This window comes from Nelumbo nucifera, chromosome 1, assembly GCF_055504915.1.
Source record: "Nelumbo nucifera cultivar China Antique chromosome 1, China Antique-T2T, whole genome shotgun sequence".
Taxonomy (NCBI): Eukaryota; Viridiplantae; Streptophyta; class Magnoliopsida; order Proteales; family Nelumbonaceae; genus Nelumbo; species Nelumbo nucifera.
In genome coordinates, this window is record NC_142649.1 from 171528489 (window position 1) to 171548051 (window position 19563).

Consider the following 19563-nt stretch of genomic DNA (forward strand, 5'->3'; position numbering starts at 1 on the left):
CTAAGTGGTCTAGACCGGTGTGGATAGACTTAATAATTTCCCTAAATTATTTAATAATTATTTATTAAAATAATAATGATAATGGATTGTTATTTAAAATAATAATAATGGATTATTATTTAAATAGTTATGGAGAATATTTTTTTCATAGATTAATTTCTTAATTTGTAATTACTTATTTGAAAAAATTGATTATGGATTAGTAGTTAAAGAGTTTCCCTAAATTATTTGATAATTGATAACTATAATTATTGATTTTATAAAAAATAGTAAATTACGTTAATTAGTAATATCTTTTATCAATAAATTATTATTGTAAATTTTTAATGAAAATTTATTAAATTACAACGATTAATGTAAATTACACTAAACGTTGAAATTCCGAACATTTATTAATAACCAAAAGTTATTAAATAATGGATTGTTTATTATTTTTTGGTAGATTATTAAATTATTTAATATTTGTTAAATAATGGATTATTTCTGAAATAATTATTTTATAATTTTTGGTGGAATATTTTCCATAACTAATGGATTATTATTTAAGAATAGTTTATTTAACAATAATGGAAAATGCCATGAATATATAGGAAACATCAAATTCCCCATATTCCCCACTCTTTCCTTGAAATTACGTCTATAGATATAAATATTGTTTGATTTAGAAAACCAAATCTTAATAAATTATGGCCCTACTTTTATGAGATAGTGGAGAGAATATAGATGAATTAGAGATAGAAGTGAAGGAGATGATAAAATGTATATTGAGCTAATTAAGGAGAGAACTTAGGTTGTTATAGAAAGAGGGAGACATGAGTTGTGGGGGGAGAGAAATAACCCAATGGGAAGGGAGAGGAATGAAGAGAGAGGGTGCTGAGATGGCGAATTGGAAGTGGTGGGAAGGGGGAGGAGAGAGAGCCAAGGAGAATGCAGGGTCAGGGGTAATGGAGCAAGGAGAAGCAAAGTGACGTGGACTGCCTTGCTATATATATAGAGATAGATTTAGGTTGTGTTTGGTTTAATAATTAATATCCATTTGTGATTGATTAAGCAAGTTACACACAATATGCTATAAGAGGAGACCTGTGCTCTAAAATTAATTTGAATATTGTGTTTTTTATTAAATTGACATATCTTTTAATTTCATGAACAAAATAAATACAATATTAAAATCATTTTTAGTTAATTTTATTAACAACACAATATAGTAATTGATGAAGGGTGATTTGGCACGACTTAGCGAGAAGGGGACACATGGACACGACCTGACTAAGGGATGACAGCTCAGCCTAGCAAGCCTAGTTCGCAATATTTGAACTCGGGTGTTCGGTCACCTCGGCATAGAGTCATTTCGACGTCGGGGCGCCTCAGCATTCAGTCCAATTTGGAACTAAGAACCGAAGTATCAGTTCGGGGCTACCAACCCGAACCGCCACGTAACAACTCCGGAAGTTTCTCTAGTAGACTCCGAGCCTCACAGGATCACGCCGCGTAACGACAGACCTAATCTTATCCCTGCCCGGATTGGGCGGAATTGATAAACTTTATTAATTGATACGTTACTCCCCAATTAAAGCGGAAACGGATCCCCTCAGGATGAAGATCCCAGAACCGATCCGCAAAACCCGCGATAGCTCAACTATATAAGAGCAACAACCCCTCCAGGGCCCAGGTACGCGTGATTTCTCTACTCTCTAGCTCTTTAGCTCTCAAACTCTCAAAGCTTTCAGCTCGCACCACAGTACACTAACTTAAGCATCGGAGCGACTTCGCTGGGTTAGCCACCCCGGGTTCTCTAATCCACTGTCTTGCAGATTCATCTAGCTCGCTGCTCGATTGGAAGCCAGATCATCCTCCAGCTGGGAGTAGTTAGATCGCGCTACATCAGTAATCATTTTAGTATTTACATTATTTAATGTCAAATTGCAGCCTGAATTCGATATTAAGGCCATGTTTGGGAGTGCTTATGTTAAAAATAAGTGCTTAAAAACAAGCGTTTATTCGAATAAGCACTTATTTGCATTTGACACCTGACTTTTTGAAGTGCTTATTTTAAAAAATAAGTACTTATTTCATATTGGGCGTTGGTTGTCTTTTTTCCAATAAGCAATTGTGACTCTTTTGTCCTCCATTTTCTTTCAAAATTTTAAAATATTTAATCCAAAGTGAATGAATAAAAGTACTTTGATAGAAGTGCTTTTGTAAAAGTACTTTTATAGAAGTGCTTTCATAAAAGTACTTTGATAAAAGTACTTTTGCAAAAATACTTTTATAAGTGTTTTTGTAAAAGTGCTTGTATAAAAGTACATTCATAAAAATTATTTTATTAAAGTGTTTTTGTAAAAGTACTTTTATAAAAGTATTTCCATAAAGTAATTTTATAAACGTGCTTTTGTAAAAGAACTTTTATAAAAGTACTCTTGTAAAAATTCTCTTATAAAAGTACTTTCATAAAAGTACATTATAAAAGTACTTTCATAAAAGTGCTTTGTAAGTGCTTTCATGTAAAAATACTTTCCTAAAAGTGCTTTCATAAGAGTACACACATAAAAGCGCTTTCATAAAAATACTTTCATAAAAGTACTTTTCATAAAATTACTTTTATAAACGTGCCTTTGTAAAAGAGCATAATTGATATTCTAAAAATTTATTGGGGACAATTATGGGAGAACAAATTTGAATAAGTGCTTATTGTATGAGCACTTAGGCCATGTTTGGGAGTTCTTATCTTAAAAATAGATGCTTAAAAACAAGTGCTTATTCAAATAACCACTTATTTGCATTTGGCATCCTTTTTCAAGTGCTTATTTTAAAAAATAAGCACTTATTTTATATCGGGTGTTTGGCGATCTTTTTCTCCAATAAGCACTTAAATAAGCAATTGTGACCTTTTTGTCCTTCATTTTCTTTCAAAATTTCAAAATATCCAATCCAAAGTGAATGAATAAAAGTACTTTGATAGAAGTGCTTTTATAAAAGTACTTTTTACAGTGCTTTCAAAAAGTACTTCTGTAAAATACTTTTATAAAATCGTTTCCATAAAAGTATTGTTATAAAAGTGCTTTCATAAAAGTACTTCCATAAAAGTACTTTTATAAAAGTGAAGTTCTTTTACAAAAGTGCTTTCATAAAAGTACTTTCATAAATTTACTTTTACCAAAGTGCATTTGTAAAATTATTTTTTGTAAAAGGGTATAATTGGTATTCTAAAAATTCACTAGGGACAATTATGGGAGAAAAAATTGAATAAGTGCTTATTGTATGAACACTTAAAAAAGCTGGAAATTTGGGCTTAAAAGATAAGTCATTATTTTTAAAATAACCACTTATTTCAAACTTATTTCCCAAACACCAATAAGTGTTTAATGGTGTGATACCCACCCAAATAAGCACCTATTTTTAAGCACTCCAAACGTGGCTTGAATCCAATACAAATCTTTTTTTTTTTTTTTAATTGGGAAATTGTCTAAAACTCAACATGAGTTTCCAATGTTTCTCTTAAACTCACCACAACTTTTCAAAATGTTTAAAACTCACCATGTCACTAACTTGATGTTAAACAGACTAATGGGTGTTAATATATTACCATTTTAACCTTCATAGAAAAATATAAAATATATACAAAATAAAAAACATAGAAATTACAAAAAATATAGAAATTATAGAAATTGCAAACAAAATAAAAAATTAATTTTCAAATTATAGAAACTATAGAAATTGAAAAACAAAATCAAAAAATAAAAATTGTAGAAAAAACACCAAAAATTATAGAAAAAACACAGAAATTGCAAATAAATAACAAAAACACAGGAAAATTTATAGATTGTAGAAAATAGAAAAATGCACAAAACAGAAATTATAAAAAATATTGGAAATTATAACAAAACACTAAAAATGTGAAAAAAAAAGAAAATTGAAAACCGAAAAAGACCATTTTTCCTCTCTCACTGTTCAAGGGTAATTTGGCCATGAAAATTATTATTTATGCTGACATGGACACCTGTGTTAAGAAGCATTAATGGTGCACTAAAGGAAGGTAAGTTTTGGAAAATAAAATCTTATTGACATGGTGAGTTTTAGAGATTTTAAAAAATTATGATGAGTTTAAGAGAAATGTTGAAAACTCATAGTGACTTTTAGACAAATTCTTTTTCTTTTTTTGTTTTTTCTGATTCAAAATTCCAATACAAATCTGATGGACAAACATGTGATATCTTCTTGTTGGATGATGAATCAAATAAGGATGGGTCATCACTTAGAAGATTAATAATCGGAATAATCTGGTCTAACCTGATTATATTGATATCTATAACTATTTATGTAAATAACAACTTAAATCCCAATTTTTGATAATATAATCTTAATAAAAGTGACAGTAAAATTGATCCTATCCAATCCAATTTTGTATAGTTAATATAAGTTACAAGAAAAACCAACAAAATAATGTGTTCGGGTCTGAATTAGTTCGGGAAGCAGGCTCAACCCAATTATTTATCGGAACAAAATCACATAACCAGAACCGATGTATTCAGTTCGGTCGGTCGGGTAGAACCGGGCCCATTGACAGCCGTACGTAGAAGAGACCGAAGCAGGGAGATACGTGTATAACACCTAATAAGCTAAGAATGGAAAGAGAAGGCGGGCTCCATGGTCGCAACTCGCATATCCATAATTTCTCAAAACTCTCTTGAACCAAAGAAAACGCAGCGACGCAGAGGGAAGCAGATAAGGTTCCTACCATCTCTCTCTCATGCACTTTCCTTACTTCTAGTGTGCTGCAATAGCTTAACTATTAGATCTTCCAGCCTTGTGATCTTTGTCCTTCTGTCCATGGTTTCGGTACTTCCGACCTGCATTCACCTCCCCAAATTTCCTCTCCTTTGTAAAACCAACATCTCCAGATCTCTCTGCCATGGTCGAGCATCTATGCTTAACTCTCGGAAATGCCGAATTAGATTACCAGTTAATGTGGTCGGCACGAACTCATTTGACTCGAATTATCTAGAGCAGCAGCAACAGCAACAACAACAACAACAGCCTAGAACTTTGTTTCCTGGCGGGTTTAAACGACCCGAGATCAAGGTGCCTACGGTGGTGCTGCAATTGAAATCTGATGAGGTGTTGAGGAGGGAAGGCGTTCTTGATTCTATTGATGCAGCCGTCTCTAAGTGGGTTGGAATTGTTGTGCTCAATGACGCAGATGGAAGTGGTGGGCGGTTGTATGAGGCAGCGCGCTTGTTGAAGTCAGTAATTAGAGATCGCGCTTATCTGCTTATTGCCGAGCGGGTTGATATTGCAGCTGCTGTTAGTGCCAGCGGTGTTCTGCTCTCTGATCAAGGTTAAATACTCTTTCATATATTACACTTCATGGAAAATGTTATTCATTACTGTATTCTTAAGATTAAGAAAGAAATTCACAACCCATATTTGTTCTGCTCTTATTAATTAAGCAATGACCCCTTCCTAAGTTCTCAATTATTAATAAAATTTACTGTTATTGATAAAAAAAAAGCAATGACCCTCAGGGTCATAGGCAATGTTTTGCTAATATGGATAGTTCAAATGCTTGGAAACCTCTTATAGTGCCGACAAACTAAAAGTTACTATCCAGATGATCCTATCCATGATATAAAAACCTTTACTGGGATGTATTTTAACCATCCAAAAATCGACATAGTCAGGGTTACAGTACTAGATGGCTATGGTTGACGGAGCTGTTTGATTTTTGTTTAATGGCTAATCCAGAGGCTGGTCCAACACGTATCTAGTTGTCCTCTACCTGACCATCCAGGCCACTTGACCATCTCACTATCCTGTAAACTGCTTTATTGACTGTATCTGTTCTTATATATGGAAAAGTAACTGAATAATATATTTCATCATTATAGGAAAATCTATTCAACGGTTAACCTTAATCCAGGAATTCAGTGACCTGTTCTTGATATCATATTTACATAGTTGATCTTCCGAAGCCTACTTGTGTAATCCATCCAAATGTAGATTTATTTGGATTTTTTGGACCTATCAGAAATGGAATTCGTGCCTGTGTAAATTATCAAGAAGACCTAGAATTTTTTGAACAATGCAGAGTCGAATTTGTTGATTATCAGATATGAAGAAATACTTAATATGCATGTAAAAGAGTTTGCAGAACATTCTATAATGCTATGGTAATGCATTTCCTTTTCTTTTACAGGTCTTCCTGCTATTGTTGCAAGGAATATGATGATGCAATCCAAATCTGACTCTGTTGTTCTCCCTTTAGTTGCAAGAAATGTACAAACTGCAAATACTGCTTTAAGTGCTTCCAGCTTTGAAGGTGCTGATTTTCTTATATATGATACCGGTAAAGAAATATATGATGAGGTACTGGTCAATCCTGTATTCCAGAATGTCAAGATACCTGTTTTCACCTCATCTGCTTTGCTGGGATGGGAACCACCATTTACAGAAGAAGCATCAAAATTACTCAAATCAGGTGGTAGTGGGTTAGTTATTTCATTGGAAGATATGAAGATGTTTAGTGGTGATGTTCTGAGCAAACTGTTTAATTCTATAAATGTAATCAATAAAAGAACACAGGATGAACCTCGGAGTTCCAATACACCAGAAAAGGCAGACTTTACCAAGGACTTAACTGGGAAAGAAGGATATGCTGGCTTTTTTAAATTGGAAGATAGAGAGAAACAATTCATAGAAACAGAGAGAGTGGTTTTAAAAGAGGCAATTGCTACCATTCGCAAAGCTGCACCACTGGTGATCTTTTAATTCTAAATTTGGTAGTTAGAGTTTCTCTTCAAATGATACCTAGTATTCTATCAATTGATTCCTTATGCAGTCGACTCTGAACACTCTCCCATTTCCCTTGAATTACAGATGGAGGAGGTCTCACTTCTTGCCGATGCATTTTGTCAACTTGATGAGCCATTCTTGCTGGTTATAGTGGTAATTGTGTGTTGACCTTCAACAAACTCTGGTTCAACGGATATACATTGGTATTAGCTCTTAATTTCAAACAATTTCTTTATTAATTCTTTTTTTCATGCTTTAGTATAAAAGTGACCTTTGTACTGCAAGGGAATTTTCGTTTTTTTGTTGTCAATGGTCTCATGTCTTTTGATGTGAAAAACTATTGAAGGCAATATATTGTAAATTTATGTTCCTATTGTTCTTTATCTTTGCTTCTGCAAAAATTATGCATAGCTGTCCCGTTAAGCAAATAGCGAGCTATGGTCATTTCTCATTTAATTCTGATCATCATATGCTATAGAGCCTGGAACTCAATGGGGTCAAATTCTATGGAATCATTTTCTATTTGATGTTTCTTATGGAAGGGGAGAAATAACAGAATTTCTTAGTTTTGGAAGAGGCCTGTGGGTTCTATGTTTGAAAAGAAAAAGATTTTTTTTCCTGTTGATCCACTTTTAAGGATCTTGAGGGATTAAACTATTTTTCATACTCACTGTTATTGGACAATTATTTTTTATAACTCCCATTGATTGTACAGGTTGTCTGTGGTCCTTTGTACAACATTTTTGACACTTTTCCACCATTTGCCCTTTTTGTCCTTTAGTACAATCTCTCCTTGTTTATTGAAAAAAAAGTTGTAGACTATGGAGTCCATTATGTATAGACATTGATATATAATAATGCAAATGCTTAATATCTTATACAGAGAGCATATCCAAAAGATTTTGGGAAGTGAAAACATCTTTTCTAAAAGACAAATAAAAAAAGATTTTAAATGTTTAGAAACATGGACCTTGCCTAAAACCCACTATTATTTTTTGAATAAAGTAAATAGCATTTCTGTAGTAAAAAAAGAGTCCATGAGTATCCAAAACATATCATTGCAGTCCCATCCTCAAAGAAAAAAAATTGTAAAGACATGGAGCTGTCACCGTACAAAAAGGCCCTTTTCATGTCATTCATAGCTAGGGATCTGCTACAATATAGTAGGGAAGGATTTCGAAATATCACTAATTCCTTCTAGATATTTTGCCCATCCATAGCTAGGGATCTACCACAATATAGTAGGGAATGGTTTTGAAGTATCATTAGTTCCATTTGGATATTGTGCTAACCTCTGATGGGCCAAGCCAGACCAATTGGCCCACAAAATAGCATTTTCTGAGTCACTCAGAATCATCAGAAAAGGAAGCTGTATATTCTTGGCTATCCTAGAGCTAGTGAGAAGGGCAACCACCTCAGCCATGGTTGCATCTGCATCACCAAATAGGCCATTATAAACCAAAATAGTATTTTTTTTTGGTAGTAAAGAAGAATTCATTAAAAGAAAAAAAAGAAAGAAGGTACGGAGCTAGGTGATAATATATCACCCAATAGTGATTTTCTTTGGAAAGGGTGGCAGGAGAAAAATATAATTCAACCTGGTTCAGTGGGATTAAGTTTGCTTACCTGAATCAAAAGGGGGTTTAGGGGTAAAGAAAATGAAGTAAATGAATGCAGCTCTAATTGAAAAATTGTTTTGGAGATTTAATTCTCAACCACAACTACTTTGGAGATGGATAATTGCAGAAAAGTTTGGAGCCAGGAATTTCAACTGGGACCCAAGTATTATAGAGGGTCCTTATGGTTGATCAATCCGAAGAGGGTTTGAAAAATTTAATAATAACTTTTTTCAAGGCATTCAGCTGAAAGTGGGGAAGGGGGACAAGATCAAATTTTGGAAAGATGTATCGTGTGAAAATCGTGTCCTGATGGACAGGTTTCCTTCCATTTACTTGCAGAGAATAAGGAAGCTAGAGTTATTGATTCTTATGATTTGCAGGAAGGGGTGGTCTCCTGGAGCCTAACTTTCAGAAGAAGTTTGAATGACTGGGAAATAGAGGAGATGGTTTCTCTATCCAACCTGCTCAACAGATTTCACCCAAAACCAGAACAAGAGGATTCAAGGAGCTGGAAATGGGAGAAATAAGGAATTTTCTCGGTCAAGTCATTGTACAGGCAGCTGACAGTTGGTCACAACACTAATTTCTCCCATAAAGAAGTTTGTCTTTCTCATATCCCTTCCGAAGTGGCTTTCTTAATGTGGGCGGTAGTATTGGATAGATGCCGAACCAGAGACAATTTGTTAAGAAGAGGTATCAACATTCAATCAGAGACTTGTGTACTTTGTGGAAGAGACAAAGAAACTTCAAAACATTTATTCCTGCACTGAAAAGTGGTGGCCCAGATTTATTTATATTTCTGTAGTTTTTTTTTTTTGGGTAGGAATGTAGTTTGCTGAATATATCCTGGTGCATGCCAGAAAGCTTATCAGAACATTTACACTCCTGGGAATTGAAAGGATTAAATGAAAGAGGAAGAAAACTGTGGAGCACTATTCCAGCTGCAATGTCATGGTGCACTGGAAGGAGAGGAATCAGAGAATATTTCAGAACAGGAGCAGCTCGGTGGAAGATCTAATTAGAAAGATAATGGGCTCCATTCATTCTTGGTTGGCTGCAACAGAGCAATTTACAAGCTTAGCCCATCAAAGTTATTTGGGTCCTGCTATGTTGTTTTTGCAAGGCTGGCAGGACAGGTGCTGATTGAACATATTCTTGTAAAGGAAATGCTGTACATGTTCTATTTTGAATGAATATAATACAATACATTACCTTTTCCTCAAAAATAATATATCACCCCAAAGAAAGGGATAATACCATAACAAAAATCCTCCCACATAACAAGGAGTTGAGGGTAACTCCCTCCACAACACCACCCCAACAAAACTCACCCATTTTACATCAGACCAGCAAAGCAACAAAACAACACAATAACTGAAAAAGTGATACCATTTATTTCGTCTAGTAGATGGTTTGTCAATAAGATTTGATGCTAACCATTCTTGTAGTATATAAAATTGGCTGCTTCCTATTCTAAGGAGGTATGAGGTAGAGTGATAATAGGCACTCCGTTCCAATGGTTTTGAGGCAAAACTTGTAATATCCTCAGAAGATGGGTCCTGGGAGTTTAGGGATATAATGTCAAGGTCATCCATAAATATATGGTCATGTATGTATGCATGCTAGTATTATGACCATATTTATAATAAAGTTGAATAAGAAGAGATTTGTTCACATTCTATAATTGACCTTGCTTTACAAAACAAATTGAGAACTACTTGAAGGCATATTATAAAGGCAACAGGGAGAAGCTAGGTTAGAAGGGAGCGCCTGCATAGGAGTTGCCTAAGCGGTGGACTTTGAAAATAAAAAAATCCCTAAATCCTAAGCTAATTTTCTATTTTGTATGGTAGCGAACAATCAACTACATTAACAATCAGCAGTAGTATTCATCACATAAGTGAGTAACTACAGATTTCTTATCAGAACGTAGGACATTATCATATTTGTGAGAACATAGATGTTTAAATATATTAATATCAATATTCCAAATATGATATTACAATAAGAATAAGGATAAGAAAGAGTGGAGCTCGTGCTTTACTGATCAAGAATAAGTACCAAAATCAATTTTAAGGCATATAATTCTTTTGTTAGCATCAAACTGTTTGTACATGTCCTTTGTCCTACATTCCTCTCTGGAATATATAGTTCCTTCACATATTAATGTAGTTTCTGTTACAGATAAAAAATGATACAATGTTACGTGTGCAACACTGCAACTTAATACTGTAAGCCACTGAATAAAAAAAAAAATTAAACATACTTTTACTTTTGAATTATCAAAAAAAAAAAACTTAATACTGTAAGCCACTGAATAAACAAACATTAAACATATTATCAAGTGTCCTCCCAGCCATTTTAGTTGGTCTAGATGCCCACCTTGATGCCTAGGCGAGCACTTAAGAAGTTGGGTAAACACCTTTTGTAAATTCTCCCACTCTGTAGAGCAAGTCATCCATTCAAAACCACCTAATCGCCTAGGCGTTGCCTTGACAACTATGCTTGAGGGATTTATGAAGATGTTCCACATGAATGTGGGTAGAACCATGTGAACTTCACAAAAATTCCAACAAGGAGGGCATTAGTTATCATCTAGTATTAATCAATACTGTCCTCCTGTTCCCCCATACTAACTGGATTCAACTCAGCCTTAGCCCCAACTATTTCAGGTCAGCTACATGAATACTATCCTGCCATTGTGCTCTATCAACTATCAAGAGCCATGTCTTTCATTGAACCATAAGTACTTAAAATCATTTTTTTTTTATCACTCCAGCCAATCTTTTCTTTAGTCTTCCCCTTGTTTTTTTGACCCTTTTACATGCACTAAGTCATTTCTTCTCATCGGGGCAGTCATTATTGTCTGTGCAAATGCCCAAAACATCTCAATGGACTTTCCTTCATCTTGTCACCTATTGAGGCTACTTCTAAGTTACCTTGAATGCACTTGATTCTAATTCTGCTCTTTTTTGTCTTGCCGTCCACATCGTTTCCTAGACTTGTTATTTCTTGATTACCCGAAACTCTGTTCCATATAAAATTGCTGGTCTGCAGCGATCTTATAAAATTTTCCTTTTATGTGCCAATTACATAGCATTGGTGCATTCCTCCGTTTTATCCACCCTGCTCTAATTTTATGGTTAATATCTTCAGTTTCTTCCTCATTATGGGTGATTGATCCAAGGTACAGAAACGATTAGTTTGGGGGTATCTCCTGATTATTAACCTTAGTTGCACTCCCAATTTTATTGTCATTTCTACTAAAATTGCAAGATATATATTCTGTCTTGGTTTAACTTGTCTTAAAATAATTTGATTCTAAAGCATCTCTCAATTGTTCTAGCTTTGCATTTAGCCCAAATTTAGTGTTATCAATCAATACCATAGCACCATCCTCTAACTATCTAAAGGGTTATGGCTTCTAAGCCCAGAAAAGGTTATAGAAAATGGAACCATGTTCCAAAGAATGAAATTCCTACTACTACTTGAGATTGAAGGCTAATAAATTTAAATCATGCCTTTTTGATAATTTTCCCTTGCTTTTTCCCCTGTTGGTTTGGGCATGATGTGACTTTGAATTTACACAGGCTCATTCTTGACATCGTGACACTTTATTGCACCTGTAATTATGCTGGCGAATTCAATTTCTCAAAGTTGTTTGTCATTGTCAAAGGATGACGCTATCTACTGCTTATATTTAGAATTTAAAATTGAAAATGCGATTAAACCATTTTTCAATATTTAGTTTCTTTCTTCTTAATGGGTTCTTTTGGTGCTTCAGGGAGAATTTAACTCTGGTAAATCAACTGTTATTAATGCCCTCCTTGGAGGGAGATACTTAAAAGAAGGAGTTGTTCCTACAACTAATGAGATTACTTTGTTATGCTACTCTGAGTTGGATTCTTATGAGCAAGAGCGTTGTGAAAGGCGTCCTGATGGTCAGTTTATATGCTATCTACCTGCACCAATTCTCAAGCAAGTGAGTCGATTTCAGCTTTCCAAGCAAATATTTTAAAGAAATATACTTTGGTCATTACTAAGTTCCCTCCCATATCATGTCACAGTACTCGGACTACTATGTTGTCCAATATAATATCAATTCTGGCAGTGATGTATTTTATATATATATATATATTTCATTTATTAAACTTTTTCATTGTGTTGTCTACTTTTTGTTGGTAGCAAGTTGCATTTTATATGTGCTTATCCATTGGCAACCTTACTTGTATGCTATGATACCTGGGTACCTGTACAAGGGTGCCATATCATGTCAGATACTTCAATTTTTAGTTTAAATGCTTTATCTGACACCTTGTCCAGCAGTACTTGCCATAGTGCATAACATTGCTTCAATAATTGCCATTACATTTTTTTTTTTGAATAAAAAGTAAGGTAGTTTTGTTTGTGTATAAATTGGTTACAAAAGATTTCTGTGTGGTGAGTGATTGTACAGGTAATTGCCATTACATTTTTTATCTATATATTTCACTTAACAGCAGCCTTTTGTCGATGTATATGAAATTACTAGCCATACTTTTAGCAAATTGTGCTTCATTGATGAGTTGATACCATGTGGTTCTTCCTTTGTTTTTTGCCATTTTGAGTATATCATGATGAAAAGTATTCAATATACATGCTTAGGATGCATTCCACACTCAGCTTAACTCAGATCAGCCTTAACCCCAACTATATGGTATCGGCTACATGAACCCTGTCCCACCATCATTTCTGACAAACGAATATGTGAACTAGCCAATGTAGTTTGCCCTACAGGTCTTTTTTTCGATCAATAATGATTAAGAAATTTTATTAATGATAAAAAAGAAAAGAGTACATAATATTCTTAGTAAGGTAGAAAAACTCAGCTTGGGGGGTAGAATCATGTTGATAAGAGCCACACTTGCTAACTTACCAACCAATTTCCTGTAAGTGTTTAGGATACCACCTAGGGAAGCTAAGAAGCTAGAGAAGTTGATGAGAGACTTTCTTTGGGAGCCGGTGGAATGTAAAAAGGATCACTTGATAAAATGGGAGGTGGTTTGCTGAAATAAAGAGGAAGGGGGATTGGGGTTAGGGAATTTGATTAAAAAAAAATAAAGCATTGCTGGGGAAGTGGGCTATGGAGGTGGCCAGTGGAGAGAGAGAGACTTTGGCATGAGGTGGTGAGTAGTATTCATAGTCGCTCAGAAAACGGATGGGATGCTAGAGTATCACGGCGGGCAACCTTGGCAACACCTTGGAAAGCCATTCATGGCATTCTTCCTCAAGTTCTCAGTTTTGTCAGGTATGATGTTTGCAATGGTAACTCGGTCCTATTTTGGGAGGATACTTGGGTGGGAGAGGCTCCATTGAAGGACCTTTTCCCTTCTTTGTTCTCTGTTTCAAGGTACAAAAAACATTTTGTGTCAAAGTTTTTTTCCATTATGAATGACCCATTAACACCAAATTGGGACTTTGGGTTTCATAGAGGTTTAAGGGAAGAGGAAATTGTGTCTCTCACATATCTGCTAAGTCTACTTGATACAATATGTTTGGACCCTTCTGAACCTGATATTCGGATTTGGACACCCCAGCGGAATGGATCCTTTTCATGCGCTTCTTTCTTTAAATCCATTACTCAGTCTATCCCCAATCAGCCTTTCCCTTTTAAGGAAATCTGGTGCAGGCCTGTTCCCCCTAAGGTTATGGCTTTTTGCTGGGAAGTGTATTATAGGAAACTAAACACCTTTGACACTCTACAAAAGAGAGGACCTTTTCTCTGTCTCTCACCTTCCTGGTGTATTCTTTGCAGGTCACATGGTGAAGACTGTAACCATATACTAATATCTTGTTCATTTACTGCAGAGTTATGGGAGTGGCTCTTCTCATTGTTTGGGTGCAGGTTGGTTAGGCCAGCAGATGCAAGTTTGTTCTTTGATTCTGCTTTCTTCCCTTGGCGGCATAGAAGAGGAAGAATTATGTGGAGGTGTGCAAGAGCAGCGCTGATTTGGTCCATGTGGGAAGAAAGGAATGCCAGAATTTTCCAATAGAAGGAGAGAAGCCTGGAAGAGATGAAGAGCTATACCTCCTAGGGTTGGTAGTTTTTGTTGGGAAGCCTATCTGGAAAGAATCAACACTGGTGATCTACTCCAAAAGAAGAGACCCAATACTTGCTTGTCACCTCAGTGGTGTGTTCTGTGTAAAGTAGATGGGGAGACTGGTTTTCACCTAATGGTGTTTTGCCACTTCGCGAGGTCATTGTGGGATTGGGCTTTCTCCTTTGTTAGAGTTAGCCGAATAAGGGTAGATTAGTCAACTCACCTTGGTTAAGTTATGAGCTTATGTGGCAGTCTTATTAGAGGTTCTCTGTCCCATACTTAAGTAGGGGCAGTTTAGTCCTTGTACATTTAATTAGAGCCTAATCACTATTAAGAGGTTCGACAGTTCTTTCATCCTCTTCTTCTTCTCCTCTTCTTCTTCTCCTTCTTTTTCTTCTTCTCCTTACTGGTTCGAACTACTGTAGCAACAGTAGAAACATGGTATCAGAGCAAGGTTCGTGACCTATTTCAGTTCGTGACAACTTCAGTTCGTGCTTCAGTTCTCTCCTTTTCTTCTCTGGGCTGTCAATGGAGAAAAGTGGTTCGTCCCGGGCCTGAAACATCTCAGCTCTTCTTTTTTTTTTTTTTCTAGTGTGCAGAACCTCCTTTCCTAAGAAAACAACTTCAGCAGTGAATAGTTGGCTGAAGCTCTCAAACGAAGGTTGGTTATCTCTTCTCTGTGCTGTTGGTATTTCTGGGTTGAAAATCTTCAAGAACTTGAGAGGACTGATCAGAACCTAGAGAACTAGGTTGGTTGTTGCCCTGGTTCTTGGAAAAATTCCAAGAACAGGTTGTGTTTACAGTGACCAAATGGTGTAAGGGCTGCTGCTAGTGGCCGAATGGTGTAGGGGCTACTGTAGGTGGCCGAATGGTGCAAGGTGTAATGCAATGGTACTAGTTGAGTTCTTGTTGGTCTTGTGGTGCCCTCTTAAAAGCGTTAAAGCAGGTCTGTATTGTGTGTGACAGCTATGGCTGTGTGGTGGTGCTTGTGATGCACAAACTCTGTTGAGTAGTTGTAAGAGAGCTTGCATGTGGTTAGTAAGTGCTGAATTAATGTCGGTGTAGTCTGAATTGTGTTTAGGGACTGCTGTAGGTTCTGGAACATCAAACTCTTGACAGCAGCACTTAGTTGGTGATTGGGAAGTCAGATTAGAGGCAGCATTGAAAGAGTATCATGGCAGCAATGGGAGATTGCTGTAGTGATCAGAAACCTAGTGTGGTGGTTTCCTCTGACTATCTAGGTGTACAGATGACCTCAATTAAACTGAATGGTGAGAACTATGTTCCATGGGCCAAGTCGGTGGAAGTTTTTCTCAAGGCAAAGAGAAAAGTGAAGCATGTGAAAGAAGATAAACCACCGGCTGATTCTCTAGGGTTTGATGATTGGGAACAGGAGGATGCTCAAATCATGACATGGCTATGGAACAGTATGGAACCCAAAATAAGTGCCAACTTCATGTTCTTAGATACAGCTAAGGACATATGGGAACATGCCAAGAAGCTGTATTCTGGGCAAGATAATACTACAAGGGTATATCAGCTCTATCAGGAGTACTTTGGTCCACAACAAGGAAATAAAACCCTAGAAGAGTACTATGCCAGTATGAAGAACCTCAGAAATGAACTCAATGTCTATCATCCTCTCACTCCAGATGTTAAGGTTCAACAACAACAGAGGGAACAACTAGATGTCACAAGGTTCTTAGTGGGGTTGAAATCAGAGTATGAACCAGTTAGGGCCCAAATATTGGGGGAATCTACCCTTCCTACACTTGAGGAAGTGTTTGCTCAGCTTTGCAAGATTTCTTTGGGACAGACAGAGAATCCCACACAGTCTGATAGATTAGCTTTTGTGACAGCCAGAGGAGGTGGACGTGGTATGAAAGGGGGAGGACATGCCTCCCGAGGAGGTCGTGGTGGTTCCATATTTGGCCGTGGTGGTGGTCGTGACTTAGGGGGAGGCCGTGGCAAAGAAAAAGGCAGCTCTACAAGGAAGTGTACCCACTGTGGCAGGGAAGGACATTCGGTAAATTTCTGTTATGATATTCATGGCCGCCCTCCCTCTAAATGGGCCAATCATGTTGTTGCTGGTGGGGTTGATGTCAGTGATAATCAACAGGCAGACCTAACTCCTTCCACATCTACATCTGTTTCCGGAAGGGAGATGGTGAGTGTACCGCGTGATGAGTATGAGCGGTTCCTTCAGTCCACTTCACAGCACACTACTGCTACTCTTGCCTACTCAGGTATAGCTTGCCTGTCATCTAAAACCTCTCCTTGGATTTGACTCTGGAGCCTCTGATCACATGACTGGGACTCCAGGTGTGTTCTCTTCTCTCTCTGAAACTTCCACATCTCAAACTGTTACCCTTGCCAATGGTTCCTCCTCTCCCATCTGTGGTGTTGGCAATGTTGGCATGGCTTCTCTTTCTTTATCATCTGTTCTATATGTCCCTAAGTTTCCATTCAATCTTATGTCTGTTAGTAAATTAACCAAGACTCTTAACTGTTCAGTTACTTTTTTCCCTTCCTCTTGTGTTTTTCAAGATCTCAGGATGGGGAAGAAGATTGGTGGGGGGCATGAAGCTGGTGGATTGTATTATCTTGACGGTGGTGAATCGTTAGTTGCACTTCAGACTTCACTCACTCCTCTACAGTGGCATTGTCGACTGGGACATCCTTCTCTCAAGGCACTCAAGATACTAGTTCCGTCTTTGAGTCATTTGTCAGTGTTACAGTGTGAGTCGTGTCAGTTTGGGAAACATCGTCGTGTTTCCTTCAGCCCTAGAGTTGAAAGTTGTATGTTGAGTCCTTTTGCTTTGGTTCATTCAGATGTTTGGGGCCCGATCAAAATAGAGTCTTATAATGGTTACAAATATTTTGTCACTTTTATTGATGATTGTTCAAGAATGACATGAATTTATTTAATGAAAGAAATGAGTGAATTATTTTCCATTTTTCAAAAATTCCATGCTGAAATATGTACACAATTTGGTGTTCCAATCAAAGTTCTTCGTTCAGATAATGGTCGTGAATATTTTCTTACTTCCTTTCAACAGTATTTAGAACAACATGGCATCATTCATCAAACTTCATGTGCACCCATTCCTCAACAAAATGGGGTGGCTGAACGGAAGAACCGTCATCTTCTTGAAACGGTTCGGTCTATTCTTCATCATATGAGTGTTCCTAAACGGTTTTGGAGTGATGCTGTACTTACTGCATGTTTCCTCATTAATCGGATTCCCTCCTTTATTCTTCATGGTCGGTCTCCCTTCTCTATCTTGTTCCCCACCTTGTCTCCCTTTCCATTAACACCTCGTATCTTTGGCTGTGTGTGCTTTGTTCACAATCTGAGTCCTGGAATAGACAAGTTGGATGCACGCTCCATTAAGTGTGTCTTTCTTGGCTACTCTCGGACTCAAAAAGGGTACAAGTGTTACAATCCCATTACTCGGAAGTGCTATGTCTGTCCTGATGTCACATTTTTTGAGTATGTTCCCTTCTTCTCAGGAACGGAAGCATCTTCGTCTCCACCTTTACTTCCTCTTCCTCTTCCGGTCAGTGATCCCGTTCCGGGTGTTCCTGTTGGAGTTGACTCGTCACCTCATCCAGTGCAGATCCCTACTGAACGACCACCAATTCGGCAAGTGTATACACATCGAACGACACCGGCCCCTCCTCCAGCTTCTACCTTGTCTGCGGATCCTGTCGTTGCTCCTGTTGCTGAACCCTCAGGACTTGATCTACCCATTGCCTTACGGAAAGGTAAATGTAGTTCTGTTCTCCATCCCATTTCCAATTTTGTTTCAGTATCTCGCCTTTCCGCCTCACATCGCCAGTTTGTTTCACTATTGTCATCTATTTCCATACCTAACAATGTCCAAGAGGCTCTTAGTTCACCTGGGTGGAGGCAGGCAATGGAGGAGGAACTCTCTGCTCTTCAGCATACTCACATGTGGGAGCTCACTACTCTTCCTCCTGGTAAGCATGTTGTGGGTTGTAAATGGGTGTATACTGTTAAATACTTGCCAGATGGTAGTGTGGAGCGTCTGAAAGCCAGACTTGTTGCTAAAGGTTATTCACAGTTGTATGGAGTGGACTATATGGAGACCTTCTCTCCAGTGGCTAAGATTAGCTCTGTCCGTGTGTTAATTTCCCTGGCAGTTATGTATGATTGGCCCCTATTTCAACTTAACATAAAAAATGCCTTCCTTCATGGTGACCTTATAGAGGAGGTATATATGGAGCAACCACCTGGGTTTGTTGCTCAGGGGGAGGCTGGTAAGGTGTGCAAAATGAAAAAGGCAATTTATGGGTTGAAACAATCGCCTCGTGCTTGGTTCGGGAAGTTTAGTGAAGTGGTGAAGAATTTTGGAATGAAACGATGCCAGGTTGATCACTCAGTGTTCAGCTATGACTCAGAAGCTGGAAAGATTTTATTAGTGGTCTATGTGGATGATATTGTCATAACTGGCAGTGACAAATTGGGGATCGACAAACTAAAGATCTTTCTACAAAATCATTTTCAAACAAAAGACCTTGGGACATTGAAGTATTTCTTGGGTATAGAAGTTGCTAGATCAAGACAAGGTGTAAACCTGTGCCAAAGAAAATATGTTCTCGATCTATTGGACGAAACAGGACTGTTAGGTGCAAAACCGACTGAGACTCCTATGGAACCAAATGTTAAGTTGAGCAGTGATACAGGGGAAATATTTGATGATCCTAGAAGGTATAGACTACTAGTGGGGAAGCTAAACTATTTGACTATCACGAGACCATACATCTCCTTTGCAGTTAGTGTGGTGAGCCAATTTATGCAGAACCCTCGTATATCTCACTAGGATGCAGTTCTTAGAATTGTAAGATATCTGAAGGGAGCTCCGGGCTGTGGGCTATTGTATAAACCAGGAGGAAAACTTGAAGTAGTTGGGTACACAGATGCAGATTGGGTGGGCTCTGTGTCTGATAGAAGATCTACTACAGGTTACTACACATTTCTTGGAGGAAATCTTGTGACGTGGAAGAGTAAAAAGCAGACGGTTGTGGCTAGAAGCAGTGCTGAAGAC

At 37.2% G+C, this 19563-nt stretch overlaps 1 protein-coding gene across 4 annotated transcripts in view; it reads left to right on the forward strand.

Annotated features, from left to right (window-relative positions):
- Positions 1-4632: 4632 nt before the first annotated feature.
- Positions 4633-19563, forward strand: part of FZL (FZO-like protein) — a 36583-nt gene continuing 21652 nt past the window's right edge. For 2 of the 4 annotated variants that reach the window (XM_010257646.3, XM_088895248.1), the window contains exons 1-4: positions 4635-5338; positions 6197-6756; positions 6877-6945; positions 12196-12393. In XM_010257646.3, coding sequence (XP_010255948.1) covers positions 4648-5338; positions 6197-6756; positions 6877-6945; positions 12196-12393 — 1518 coding nt within the window. In that variant the 5' untranslated portion in view covers positions 4635-4647. Of the gene's footprint in view, positions 5339-6196; positions 6757-6876; positions 6946-12195; positions 12394-19563 lie in introns of all 4 variants that reach the window. The other 2 variants (XM_010257645.3, XM_088895250.1) reach the window with 2 other exon arrangements.